The sequence below is a fragment of the Heterodontus francisci genome, chromosome 1 (genome assembly GCF_036365525.1).
Source record: "Heterodontus francisci isolate sHetFra1 chromosome 1, sHetFra1.hap1, whole genome shotgun sequence".
Lineage (NCBI taxonomy): Eukaryota > Metazoa > Chordata > Chondrichthyes > Heterodontiformes > Heterodontidae > Heterodontus > Heterodontus francisci.
In genome coordinates, this window is record NC_090371.1 from 282,560,760 (window position 1) to 282,575,778 (window position 15,019).

A 15,019-nucleotide genomic window follows, 5' to 3' on the forward strand; every position below is an offset into this window, starting at 1 on the left:
GTGGGTCTGATACCAGCGGCGAGCTCGCTGTACAATGTGTCTTTGGGGATCCTGCCATCTTCCATGTGGCTCACATGGCCAAGCCATCTCAAGCGCCGCTGACTCAATCGTGTGTATAAGCTGGGGATATTGGCTGCCTCGAGGACTTCTGTGTTGGAGATACGGTCCTGCCACCTGATGCCAAGTATTCTCCGGAGGCAGCGAAGATGGAATGAATTGAGACGTCGCTCTTGGCTGACATACGTTATCCAGGCCTCGCTGCCATAGAGCAAGGTACTGAGGACACAGGCTTGATACACTCGGACTTTTGTGTTCCGTGTCAGTGCGCCATTTTCCCACACTCTCTTGGCCAGTCTGGACATAGCAGTGGAAGCCTTTCCCATGCGCTTGTTGATTTCTGCATCTAGAGACAGGTTACTGGTGATAGTTGAGCCTAGGTAGGTGAACTCTTGAACCACTTCCAGAGCGTGGTCGCCAATATTGATGGATGGAGCATTTCTGACGTCCTGCCCCATGATGTTCGTTTTCTTGAGGCTGATGGTTAGGCCAAATTCATTGCAGGCAGCCGCAAACCTGTTGATGAGACTGCAGGCACTCTTCAGTGTGGGTTGTTAAAGCAGCATCGTCAGCAAAGAGGAGTTCCCTGATGAGGACTTTCCATACTTTGGACTTCGCTCTTAGACGGGCAAGGTTGAACAACCTGCCCCCTGATCTTGTGTGGAGGAAAATTCCTTCTTCAGAAGACTTGAACGCATGTGAAAGCAGCAGGGAGAAGAAAATCCCAAAAAGTGTGGGTGCGAGAACACAGCCCTGTTTCACGCCACTCAGGATAGGAAAGGGGTCTGATGAGGTGCCGCCATGTTGAATTGTGCCTTTCATATTGTCATGGAATGAGGTGATGATACTTAGTAGCTTTGGTGGACATCCAATCTTTTCTAGTAGTCTGAAGAGACCACGTCTGCTGACGAGGTCAAAGGCTTTGATGAGATCAATGAAAGCAATGTAGAGGGGCATCTGTTGTTCGTGGCATTTCTCCTGTATCTCACGAAGGGAGAACAGCATGTCAACGGTGGATCTCTCTGCACGAAAGCCACATTGTGCCTCAGGGTAGACGCGCTCGGCCAGCTTCTGGAGCATGTTTAGAGTGACTCGAGCAAAGACTTTCCCCACTATGCTGAGCAGGGAGATTCCACGGTAGTTGTTGCAGTCACCGCGGTCACCTTTGTTTTTATAAAGGGTGATGATATTGGCATTGTGCATGTCCTGAGGTACTGCTCCCTCGTCCCAGCACAGGCATAGCAGTTCATGTAGTGCTGAGAGTATAGCAGGCTTGGCACTCTTGATTATTTCAGGGGTAATGCTGTCCTTCCCAGGGGCTTTTCCGCTGGCTAGATAATCAGTGGCATCACTGAGTTCCGATTTTGTTGGCTGTATGTCCAGCTCACCCATGACTGGTAGAGGCTGGGCTGCATTGAGGGTGGTCTCAGTGACAACATTCTCCCTGGAGTACAGTTCTAGGTAGTGCTCAACCCAGTGGTCCATTTGTTTGCGTTGGTCAGTGATTATGTCCCCTGATTTAGATTTGAGGGGGGCGATCTTCTTGATGGTTGGCCCAAAAGCTCTCTTAATGCCATCATACATTCCTCTGATGTTTCCGGTGTCTGAGGCCAGCTGAATATGAACAAAGAACAAAGAACAGTACAGCACAGTAACAGGCCATTCGGCCCTCCAAGCCTGCGCCGATCTTGATGCCTGCCGAAACTAACACCTTCTGCACTTCCGGGGCCCACATCCCTCTATTCCCTTCCTATTCATATATTTGTCAAGATGTCTCTTAAACGTCGCTATCGTATCTGCTTCCACCACCTCCCCTGGCAGCAAGTTCCAGGCACTCACCACCCTCTGTGTAAAGAACTTGCCTCGCACATCCCCTCTAAACTTTGCCCCTCGCACCTTAAACCTATGTCCCCTAGTAACTGACTCTTGCACCCTGGGAAAAAGCTTCTGACTATACACTCTGTCCATGCCACTCATAACTTTGTAAACCTCTATCATGTCGCCCCTCCACCTGCGTCATTCCAGTGAAAACAATCCGAGTTTTTCCAACCTCTCCTCATAGCTAATGCCCTCCAGAGCACGCAACATCCTGGTAAACCTCCTCTGTACCCTCTCCAAAGCCTCCACGTCCTTCTGGTAGTGTGGCGACCAGAATTGCATGCAATATTCTAAGTGTGGCCTAACTAAGGTTCTGTACAGCTGCAACATGACTTGCCAATTTTTATACTCTATGCCCTGACCAATGAAGGCAAGCATGCCGAATGCCTTCTTGACTACCTTATCCACCTGCGTTGCCACTTTCAGTGACCTGTGGACCTTTACGCCCAGATCTCTCTGCCTGTCAATACTCCTAAGGGTTCTGCCATTTACTGTATACCTCCTACCTGCATTATACCTTCCAAAATGCATTACCACACATTTGTCCGGATTAAACTCCATCTGCCATTTCTCCGTCCAAGTCTCCAACCGATCTATATCCTGCTGTATCCTCTGACAATCCTCATCATTATCCACAACTCCACCAACCTTTGTGTCGTCCGCAAACTTACTAATCAGACCAGCTACATTTCCCTCCAAATCATTTATATATACTACAAACAGCAAAGGTCCCAGCACTGATCCCTGCGGAACACCACTAGTCACATCCCTCCATTCAGAAAAACACCCATCCACTGTTACCCTCTGTCTTCTGTGACCGAGCCAGTTCTGTATCCATGTTGCCAGCTCACCTCTTATACCGTGTGACTCCACCTTTTGCACCAGTCTGCCATGCGGGACCTTGTCAAAGGCTTTACTAAAGTCCATATAGACAACATCCACCGCCCTTCCCTCATCAATCATCTTCGTCACTTCCTCAAAAAACTCAATCAAATTAGTAAGACATGACCTCCCCTTCACAAAACCGTGCTGTCTCTCACTAATAAGTTCATTTGTTTCCAAATGGGAGTAAATCCTGTCCCGAAGAATCCTCTCTAATAGTTTCCCTACCACTGACGTAAGGCTCACCAGCCTATAATTTCCTGGATTATCCTTGCCACCCTTCTTAAACAAAGGAACAACATTGGCCATTCTCCAGTCCTCTGGGACCTCACCTGTAGCCAATGAGGATGCAAAGATTTCTGTCAAGGCCCCAGCAATTTCTTCCCTTGCCTCCCTCAGTATTCTAGGGTAGATCCCATCAGGCCCTGGGGACTTATCTACCTTAATGCTTTGTAAGACACCCAACACCTCCTCCTTTTTGATAATGAGATGACTAAGACTATCTGCACTCCCTTCCCTGCACAGGTGTTGCCAGTAGTCATTTGTGCAGCGTCTGGCTGTTCTTTGTGCAGTGCTTCTGGCTGCTTTAAGTGCTATGGATGTTAACTCGCTGGGGGCTTTCTTGTAGTTCAACAGTGCAGTGCGCTTAGCGGCTATGACAGGTTCCAGCTCTTCATTATGAGATTGAAACCAGTCTGCATTTCTCTTCACACGTTTGCCGTAGGTGGTCAAAGCTGACTCATAGATGGCGTCTCTGATGTGGGCCCACTTGGTCTCAGCATCCCCTGTGGGAGTGTTTTGAAGGGCTGTTACAAGTGAATTTAGAAATTTTTGTAACAGCTGTGGATGAGAAATTCTGCTCGTGTTGATGCGCGGGTGGCCCTTCTGCTTGGAATGATGCAACTTCTTTGGTCTGAGTCTAACCTTGCTGCACACCTGGGAGTGGTCGGTGTCGCAGTCCGCACTGTGGAAGCTGCGTGTGATTTGAACACTGTTTAAGGAGGCTCGCCTTGTGACGATGAGGTCTAGCTGGTGCCAACGACGCGATCTTGGGTACCTCCATGAAACCTGTTGACAGGGTTTAGTGTGAAAGAACGAGTTGGTGATGCAGAGGTTATGATAGGTACACAACTCAAGCAGTCTCTGTCCATTCTCATTCATCCTTCCAACGCCATAGTGCCCAAGGCAGGAGGGCCATGAGTCATGGTCGGCCCCAACCCTGGCATTAAAGTCCCCCAGCAGGAACAGGTGTTCGGTGTTGGGGATACTGCTAATGATGTTAATTAACAGATGAATTAATTACTAACTTGATGAATTCTGGAAAATGTCCATTAAATTACGTAATAAAAACAGAAAATGCTGGAAATACTCAGCAGGTCAGGCAGTATCTGTGGAGAGAGGAAACAAAAGAACAAAAGGGAAGGTCTATGATAGGGTGGAAGGCAGGAGAGATTAAATGCAAAAAAGGACAGTAATGGGACAAATAAAGAAAAAAAGACTGGTCCAGAGGAAGTGTAAATGAGAACAGAATCCTAACTAACAGCTGCTATCCAAAAAATTGAAAGCAGCGATGTGGAATTGTTGAACTTGATGTTGATTCCGAGAGGTTTTAAGATGCCTAATTGAGTGGTGAAATGCTGTTCCTTGAGCTTCATCAGACCAGCGTAAGAGGCCCAGGATAGGGAGTTAAGGCTGGGAATGGGACAGAGAATTAGAATGGCAAGACACCAGAAGCTCAGGACCAAGCTTGCAGATTGAATGGAGGACTGAACGGAAAATTGTGTATTGGGAAGAATCGAGGACAGGGATACAGGGCTGTGTGGAGGAAGCAGAAGAGTGGGGCTTATGGAGACATAGAATTAAAAGGACAGGGGATGAGGAGCTGCTTCACTGAACCTGTCCAGTGTTGGCATGATGTAAACTCTGCCCATCCCACCACCAGCCATACAAATTCTTGGGAGAAGCAAAAACCCAGATAAAAAGCCTTAGGCAAATTTTGGAAAGAAAGCTTTTGAACATTCTGAAATTTTACTTTATTTCCTAAAGTTAACTCTGTTTCTCTCTTCTCAGATTCTGTTGGACCCGCTGAGCATTTTCTGTTTATATTGGAAATTCCTGAAGTCCAACAAGTTCTAGGCGACCAAGGTGACCAAGAGAAACACCCCTGCTATGTGTAGATATGTTGACCACAATCAGTAATGTAGGAACAGGAGTAGCCCACTTAGCAAGTAACAATTGATCTAGCAACAAGAGTGTTCCAAACTTCTACCACCGTTTGCATGTAGAAGTGTTTTCTCACAATTGCTGAACGATCTGGCTTTAATTTTTTGGCTACAATCCCTAGTCTTAGACTCCCCAACCAGTGGAAATAGTTTCCCTCTATTTACCTCGTCAGTTCTCCTTAATATCTTGAAAATTCCAATCAAATAACCACAGTTTGTATAATGTTGCCTCGTAATTTAACTCTTGGAGTCCAGGTATCATCCTGGTAAATCTAACCTGCACTCCCAAGGCCAATATATCCTTCCTAAGGTGTGGTGCCCAGAACTGTACACAGTCCTCCAGTTGTAGTCTAACAAGGGCTTTGAATAACTGTAATAAAAGCAAAATACTGCAGATGCTGGAAATCTGAAACAAAAACAAAAAGTGCTGGAAATACTCAGCAGGTCAGGCAGCATCTGTGGAGAGAGAAGCAGAGCTAACGTTTCAGGTCAGTGACCTTTCATTAGAACTGGCAAAGGTTAGAAAAGAATTAGGTTTTAAGCAAGTGAAGGTGGGCAGGTTGGTGGGGAAGAGAACAAAAGGGAAGGTGTTTGATAGGGCAGAGGGCAGGAGAGATTAAATAACAAAGATGTCATGGGCTAAAGGCAAAGCGAGTATTAATGCTTGTAGTGAAAGACAAAGCATTAGTCCAGAGAGAGTGCTAATGGCAGAGTAATGAGCAACTCTGTGCACATGAAAAACAGGCACATGGTCAAAAAATAAAATAAAATAATAAAAAAATAGAAAAATATAGAAGAAAAGGCATCATGCTCTGAAATTGTCGAACCCAGGATCATGCTTTCGGACTGAGCGGAGGTGTTCTGCAAAGCGGTCACCCAATCTGCATTTGGTCACCCCAATGTAGAAGCAACCGCATTGTGAGCAGCGATTACAGTATACTAAATTGAAGGAAGTACGAGTAAATCACTGCTTCACTTGGAAGGAGTGTTTGGGGCCTTGGATGGTGAGGAGAGAGACCAATCCCTTTGGAATGCTGACAGGGAGGGGAAGGGTAGATGGGTTTGGTGGTGGCATCACGCTGTAGGGGGAGGAAATGACAGAGGATGATCCTTTGGATGTGGAGGCTGGTAGGTGGAAAGTGAGGACAAGTGGAACCCTGTTACAGTTCTGGGAGGGAGGGAAAGGGGTGAGGCAGAATTGCGGGGACAGAGTCGGACACGGTTGAAGGCCCTGTCAACCACAATGTGGGGGTGGGGGGGGGGGGAAATCCTCGGTTGAGGAAAAAGGAAGACATATCAGAAGCGCTGATGTGGAAGGTTGCATTATCAGAGTGGATGCGTTGGAGACAGAGAAATTTGGAGAATGGGTTGGAGTCCTTACAGGAAACAGGGTGTGAAGCAGTGTAGTCGAGGTAGCTGTGGGAGTCGGTGGACTTATAATGAATATTAGTAGACATCCTATCCCCAGAGATGGAGACAGAGAAGTTGAGGAAGGGAAGGGAAGTGTTGCAGATAGACCATGTAAAGGTGAGAGAAGGGTGCAAATTGGAAGCAAAGTTAATGAAGTTTTCCAGTTTGGGGTGGGAGTTGGAAGCGGCATCGATACAGCCATCAATGAACCAGAAAAAGAGTTGGTGTAGGGGGCCTGAGTAGGACTGGAACAAGGAATGTTCGACATACCCCACAAAAAGACAGACATAACAAGGACCCATGCGGGTACCCATAGCAACACCTTTTACTTGAAGGAAGTGAGTGGAGCTGAAGGAGAAGTTGTTCAATGTGAGAACAAGTTCAGCCAGGCGGAGGAGGGTGGTGGTGGATGGGGACTGATTGCTCCTTCCTTGAACAGAAACCCAGACAGCCCTCAAGCCATCCTGGTGTGGGATGGAGGTGTAGAGAGATTGGACGTCCATGGTGGAGAGGAGGCGGTTAGGGCCAGGAAACAGAAATTGTGGAAATGACGTAGGGCGTCAGAAGAATCACAGATGTGGGTAGGAAGAGACTGGACCAGGAAGAAAAGATAGGGCTTAATTTTACAGACCCCCTGACGTCAGGGGTTGCGGTGGGAGCCAGAAAATGCTTCCTGGTGAGGCTCGCCACAGATCTCGACGCCGGGAAGGCCCAGCCCAGTACTGTCAATAGTGGCAAGGCCTCGGGGCAGTCTCCCTGCCAGCCGCTCCGCGACGGGAGCCCAATTTAAATATCGAATTTAATGTAAATAAATGAATTAATTACCATTATGCTCCCACCATCGGTCCCGGTGTGATATTCGTGCCATTGGCCAGTACTCCCACACCTTTAGATCCTCGCCAGGGGAACCGAGATGGAACACTGGTGGGGAGGGGGAGCAGGTAAGTTTCTCAGTATTGGGGGAGGTGGGGTCAAAGTCATATCATTGGTGTAGGGGATGGTGGGAAGGGTTATAGTGTAGAGTTTATGCACTTTGGGGAGGGAAGGTCAGGTGGACAAGATAAGTGTTTTGTTGGGGAGAAGAGGGCAAGTAATTAATTCTAAGGTCATTGGGATGGAAGAGCGGCAAAATAATTTAAAACATTTTTTTTCCTTCAATCTCTCTTCAATTATTTAAATTGAAATGTAGGGCTCGAAGCCTGCGCCATTGCTGGAGACAGACAGCCCGCCCCTGCTATTTAAATGAGCCAACACACTTAATATTGCAGCGGCTCTATGCTGTGTGGCCCGCCCAGGCGGGCTGCCATTGTTTTCGTCCGCCAGCAATTACGGCGGCGGACCATACATTTTAGCCCATAAGTGTCAAGATAGGAATAAATAAGTTCAGTGGGGTTGGAACAGGTTGAAATGATGGGTGGCCCAGCAGTCCTGTTTGTGGATTTTAGGAAGGAGGTAGAAATGGGCTGTCCAGGGTTGCGGGTCTATGAGGGAAGATCTCTGGAGGAGATGACGTCAGTGACAGTCCTGGAGACAGTGGCTTGATGCTCGGTGTTGGGGTCATGGTCTAAGGAGAGGTAGGAAGAAGCGTCTGAGAGTTGGTTCTCAGCCTTTGCAAGGTAGAGGTTAGTATGCCAAACAACAACAGCACCACCCTTATCAGCAGGTTTGATCACAATGTTGGCGTTAGACCTGAGAGAATGGAGTGCAGCAAATTCAGAGGGAGACAGGTTAGAGTGAGCAAAGGGAGCGGAGAAATTGAGATGGCCAATGTCACACCGACAATTCTAAATGAAAAGATAAAGAGTGGGTAACAGGCCAGAGGGAGGGGTCTAGGGGGAGAGAAAATACTGGAGGTGGGGGAAAGGATCCGTTGGTCGGGAGGACGACTCCGGGTCAAGGAAGTGAGACCTGAGGCGAAGTCATTGAGCTCTTCTTCTGTTGAACGCCATCAGGAAACATCCCCACTTCTGACATTATGATGGAGGGAAGGTCATTGATGAAGCAGCTGAAGATGGTTGGGCCTAGGACACTACCCTGAGGAACTCCTGCAGTGATGTCCTGGGACTGAGATGATGGACCTCCAACAACCACAGCCATCTTCCTTTGCGCGAGGTATGACTTTAACAGTGGAGAGTTTTCCTCTTGATTTCCATTGACTCCAGTTTTGCTACGGCTCCTTGATGCCACACTCGGTCAAATGCTGCCTTGATGTCAAGGGCAGTCACTCTCACCTCACCTCGAGTTCAGCTCTTTTGGCTATGTTTGAACGAAGGTCAGGAGCTGAGTGGCCCTGGCAGAACCCAAACTGAGCATCAGGGAGCAGGTTATAACTTTATAATGTTTGTGAAAACATAATTTGATATTTACTCTACTAGAATTTATAGGTACATACATCGCTGCAAAAGACTTCACGTAAACTTTACAGATACACTAAAGGTCATTAACATTGGGAAATATGAAATGAATCCACAAATGTTTATTTAAAACACTATCATTATGTGGTTAGGCTGTGTGTAAATGAGCTGGATTGTGAAAGACTACATTTGCTGTAACTGGGCAGTTAAGGGCATCAGTCATTAGACTTGACCCTTCCATGTTTAGGTTTTTACATTTTTTTGCATGGCAAGTTGCTGAGAGTGAGAGTGGATAATGTTACAGCGAGAGAGCCCGGGTATCTGGGACCTGAGGGAACAGGACAAGCAACTCTTTAACCAATCAGACTGAAAGATTGTAAAATTAACAGAAGGACTGAGAAATATTTCCAAATGTTAATGACATTTAGTGTTCCATAAAGTATTTACCATGCGTCTGTAAATTCTACTAGATTAAACATCTTAGTGTTCAATGTCAAATCAGGTACAGAAAGAAAAATGAGTGGCAAAGAAAGTTTAGATTGAGAAAGATAGAAATGACAGGGAAAGTAATTTTTTTAAAGTTTGAAATGTAAAATTTTGAAATCTTCAACAATTGTAATCTGAAGGAATGAGAGGGTGACTGGCAGTAATTAACACTTAGCACAACATCTTATATTTATATAGCATCTTTAACGTAATAAGATGTCCCAAAGCTTCACAGGAGTGTTATAAAGCAAAATTTGACACCAAGCCACATAAGGAGATATTAGGGCAGGTGACAAGCTTGGTCAAAGAGATCAATTTTAAAGGAATGTCTGAAGGAGGAGAGAGAGAGGCAGAGAGGTTTAGGGAGGAAATTTCAGACCTTAGGGCCTGAGCAGCTGAAGGCATAGCTGCCACTTGTGGAGCACTGATGATCAGAAATGCACAGGAGGCCAGAATTAGAGGAGTGCAGAAATCTTGGAGAGTTATGGGGCTGGAGGGTTACAGAAATAGGCACATGCTACACAGACACGCAGTTTCAATTCAGACACAATGAGTGTTGCAGCCACTTTATATTGCACTCCAAGTACGCAAATATATTACATCGTCAATCATGGAATTTCACCAATCTCTTCCACAAAATGATTTCTTTCAAATTAAACATCTTATCAAAATAATTTGCAAAATATATTTTTCCCAAAATATATAATTAACATTATAAGATAAACATATAAGCATCCTTTGCTTGTTTTCAAGAGATTCACAAACAGAATTTTCAATTTACAATTACGGTATTTTACATTTCAAAAGTGTAAAAGAAAGCAGTGGTATTCCCGCTCATACATAACCATTCGACTGATTGGCAGTATATGGCAGAGCAACATGGAGTTTCCAAAGTGGCACCAAAGCACAGAACACGTCTCACATTTGTCAGGAAGAACAGCAGTGGAACTGATTATTTACAACCTCTAACTAGGGGAATTACCAATCCTCCACGATTATCTCGGAGTGTCTGGGAATTAAAGATTAATTCTCCAGGACACTGCTATGAACAAAAACCTGAAAGAAAAATCACTGCGGCAAAAAAAAAGTGTTTTCCAATCCTTCAACACTTTTGGTTGCTAATTATAAAAGTATTGGATATGAGGAGAAAGAAAAAGACTGTTGATTCACAGTCAAGAAGTATTCAATCGGGTAATGAAGAGCCTGTTTGCTTTCTGATTGATCTTGAGAAGGCTGGGTGCCGTGAGGACACCAATGGCAGGAGTGCGAGCGAGAGGCAGTTGGACACAGGACATTATGTAATGTAAACTTAAGGACTTTGTCGAAGCAGATTTGGCAACCCAACTAACAATGCAGTTTCAAGTATAAAGAAGGCATCTCCTTTTAGAGCAGCACGAGACATTTGTTTTATTCTTGATAGGGATGGCAAAAAGCCTCTCAGGGGTGTGGTGCTGCAGTTCAAGGCAGCTTGGTGATACACAAGATAGACACAGACACACAGACAGACGCATAGACAGACAGACGCATAGACAGACAGACGCATAGACAGACAGACGCACACACAGAGACTGTTAAATGCATTTTTGTTAATTCATGAAGTATAGCTGATCATTTACCTGCAGGGAAAATTTACCAAAATTCAAACAAAAAAAAAAATCAGTGGCAGTGTATGAGCTCAGGGTGCTTTCCAGCACAATTTACAAAAAGACCCAGGATATCAGACGAAGAGGAGGAACTCAGCCAGTGTCTACTTGTATCATAACCTATGACATTTTCTGCATAAATCGGAGTTTCGTGTAGGAAATCATCAAGAAAATGGTCATCATCAATGCCAATGCCACATGATTCTGCCACAAGCCCCATACAGATGCTTCAATTCCTTGTCTCGCGAGGTATTGCTCTCCAGTGCACCTACAATACACAAGGCAACAAAACATTTTTTCGTTCACAAAACAAATGTTTTTTTTTTAGTATGACGGTTTTGATTTTCCAGTAATATTTCACGATTTGGGCAAATGCAGTTATTGCCACTGAACAAAAACAACGGGCTGTATTTTACATTGCTGCTGCCGAACAGGCCCTACTTCGCAGAGCCGCGGCGATATTAAACGCGGTGGCTCATTGAAATGGCCAGGGTGGACTCCCCCCCCCTCTCCCCCCCCCTCTCCCCCCCCCACCGATGACGTGGAGGGGCGGGCGGTCCGTCCCTGGCAATGGCGTCAGCCGCCTTTGTGCTAACACTGACGCCATTTTTAAAGGGTTTTGAGTCCTAACTTGCAATTTAAATATTTAAAGGGGAAATGATCGTAAAAAATTAATTACATTGATCCTGACCCTCTCCCACCACCCTTCCCCGGCAACCATAGATTGCCCTCCCTCCCCCCACCCCCCCCCTCCCCCCAAACCAAAATACTTACCTTGTGCACCTGACCTCTCCCCAGCAGTTCATAAACTTTAATTTTTACCGCTTCCCATCATCCCGTACACCAATGAAATCACTACCACCATCTCCCCCCCAACTCCACCATGAGAAACTTACTTGCTCCCCCCCTCCCCACCAGTGTTCCGTCCGGATCCCCATCCAGGAGTGCCAGCCTCCAGCACCAATATCGCCGCGGCGGGAGCGGGTAGGTACTTTATTCCTTTATTTACATTATTTAATACGTTAATTTCGCTTCCATCGCCGAGTGGCGCGTGCACCGCCACGAAACCTCCCCACTGCTGGCAATATCAGGCCGGGCCTTTCCAGCATAGAGGCCTGTGGCGGGCCTCTGCCAGAGGCAATTTCTGGTGCCCACCCCCCACCGATGTCAGGGGGATCTGTAAAATTCAGTCCAACAACTTGCATTTGTATATGTCTGTCTTTAACATAGCAAAACGTCCCAAGGCCCTTCACAGAAGAGCCATCAAGCAAAATTTAAATCAAGCTACATAAGGAGGGTTTAGGACAGGTGTTCAAAAGTCTGGCCAAAGAGGTAGGTCTTAAGGAGGGAGGGAGAGAGAGAGAGAGGCGGCGAGGTTTAAGGTGGGAATTCCAGTGTGTAGGGCCTAGGCAGCTGAAGAAGGCATGACCAATAGTGGAGCAATGTAAATTGAGGATGGAACAGGCCAGAATTGGAGGAACGCAGATATCTCAGAGGACTGTAGGGGCTGGAGGAGGTTACAGAGATACAGAGGGGTGAGGTTATGGAGGGATTTGAACATAAGGATGAATTTTTTTTTAAAATTATGGCATTAACAAACTGGTCAGCAATACAGGGGTGAATGATGAATGGGTCTTAGTGAGAGTTTGGATATGAGCAGCAGCATTTCAGATGAGTTTATGAAGGTTCAAGTTGGGAGGCCTGTCAGGAGATTATTTAAGAGATGAGTCCAAAGGTAACAAAGGCATGGATGAGGGTTTAAGCAGTAGATGAGCTGAATATCTGGAAAATGTAGCCATGTTTAGCAGATATTGGGACAGGCGACCAAAACCTTGGTCAAAGACCAAAGCTCGTGTGGAGCATAAATGTAAGATAGTTCTGAATAAATCTGAGAGAATTCCTGTTGCTGCATGATTAATGTGACAGCTCAAAAATTAAGTTACATATTACAGAATTTTCAACACAGGAACAGGTCATTCAAACCATGAGTGTCTGCCCACGCTACTTCATCTCATCCTGTCAACATATCAAAGGCCTGCTCAGGTTGGGAAAAAGAACCTGACCCGAACCCGACCGATCCAAAGCGGACCCGAGTCCGAACCGGCCCAAGTCCCTCCAATTTCGCCCCAAGCCCGACCTGACCCGAGCCGAGCCCGACCCCACTCAACCAGACCCGACCATCCCTTTACTTACCTTCCGACTGGGCACCTCCAGGAAGATGCAGCGCATGTGTGATGATGTCACAGTGACGTCACTCGCTCACTGCGCAGACTCAGTTTTGTCCCGGACTCCCAGCTCAGCGAAGTTTTTTATTTTTAATACTTACCAGCAGAGCACTTACCGTGTATGTCCAGCCTGACCTGAGCCAACCTGGACCCGACCCGACCTGAGCCCGAAAGCCGGACCCGGAAGATGGGCCCGACCCGAACCAGACATGTCGTTGGGTCCCGTCGGGTTCGGGTCGGGTAGCAGACCTTGACAGCTTATCCTTCTATTCCTATCTCCCTCATGTGTTTATCTAACTGCCCCTTAAATGCATCTATACTATTCCCTTTAAAAGCCGAGAGGCGGCGTCCAGGGCGGTGGACGCGTAAGGCTGGGAGAGGAATTCACCGCAGAGAGAGGGTGAACGGCTGGCAATCCGGGAAAGAAATCGTAATGAAGACCCAGCCAGTGGTGGCCAGGCTTGGCCAACTGGACAGGAAGGCCACTTGGCTGTGTTCGGGGAGCCCGTCCACGGTGACGATCAGGAGGAAGAGCGGCCACATGGTCTCGGCAGCGGCTCCCACTCACTCGGCAACTCCGCGCTGTATCCACACAAACTTTCCCCACAACTCCGGCTCGGCTCCTCCCCCCCCCCCCCACCCCCGCTCCCAGCTCGCACCCCCTTCCCAGCTCCCCCTCGCAACCCCTTCCCCCCACCCCCTCGCAAGCTCCCCCTTGAACCCTCTTCCCTCCACCCCCTCACCCCCACCGGCATCCACCTACCCCTGTGTAGGGGCCCTAACAACCCCACTGCCTTGTGGGCGTCTCTGGAGAGACCAAGGCTAAGGGAGTAAACCCTCACAGAAAATCCGGAGCGGAACCCCAAAGGCGGTCACGTGTCACCTTTGGCATAGTTCCTGCAGCCATACCGGTGCCAAACGTCATGCTCTGCACTCCTTTGGACCGCACCAGAAAGGCCGAGAGGGGGGTTTTAACGCTTGGGCAACTCACAACCTCCATACATCCGCCCAGGCATGCGCCATGGAGAGGTCACTCCATAGTTGCCTCACAGCGACCAAATCAACACGGAAGGCAGCAGTTACGGGTTATAAGTCCAGCTCAATTGGTGTAGAGATTGGGCGCCACGGATTGCCTTTGTCAGTGGGAGAGGTCATTGCATCTCACTGGACAGCTACTGCCCGCCTCAAACCAGGCAGCCCCCGGTCAGTAAGGTTCTGTCCCGCCACGGTCCACCTGCTTCAATGGGTGCTTGGAGCTCAGGGTCATTGCCCGAAAAGCGGACTGCAACACCGCACAAAACAGCACGACCAAAAAAGGAAAGAAGGTACCAGCCCTTCGTTTTGCAAGCTGGAACGTCAGAACTGTGTGTCCTGGACTGTCGGAAGACCTTACACAAATCAACGATTCTCGGAAGACCGCCATCATTAACAATGAGCTCAGTAGACTCAATGTGGACATTGCAGCACTTCAGAAGACACGCCTTCCTGTGAGCGGATCTCTAAGAGAGCAAGACGACACCTTCTTCTGGCAGGGTAGGGATCCTGAGGAACCAAGACAGCACGGAGTGGGCTTCGCCAGCCGAAACTCTTTGTTCAGCATGATACAGCCACCCTCAAATGGCTCGGAACGCATACTGTCCATCCGACTGTTCACTGCCTCTGGTCCAGTACACCTACTCGGCATCTATGCTCCAAAACTCTGCTCCCCACCTGAAGCTAAAGACCAGTTCTACGAGGAGCTCCATAATATCATTAGTAGCATCCCCAACACTGAACACCTGTTCCTGCTGGGGGACTTTAATGCCAGGGTTAGGGCCGACCATGACTCATGGCCCTCCTGCCTTGGGCGCTATGGCATTGGT

The 15,019-nt window shown here is 47.5% G+C and overlaps 1 protein-coding gene and 1 long non-coding RNA gene across 3 annotated transcripts in view; one reads left to right on the top strand and one right to left on the bottom strand.

The window, feature by feature from the left end:
* LOC137377149 (uncharacterized) overlaps positions 1–15,019 on the top strand; it is a 152,047-nt gene that overhangs the window by 11,844 nt on the left and 125,184 nt on the right. The gene's annotated exons all lie outside the window — the stretch shown is intronic.
* The window catches only part of LOC137377141 (broad substrate specificity ATP-binding cassette transporter ABCG2-like), a 111,471-nt gene continuing 106,268 nt past the window's right edge, over positions 9,817–15,019 (bottom strand). Inside the window, exon 16 of the mRNA XM_068046501.1 lies at positions 9,817–11,200. Within this exon, the coding sequence (XP_067902602.1) occupies positions 11,053–11,200 (148 nt within the window). The 3' untranslated portion in view covers positions 9,817–11,052. The remainder of the gene's footprint in view (positions 11,201–15,019) is intronic.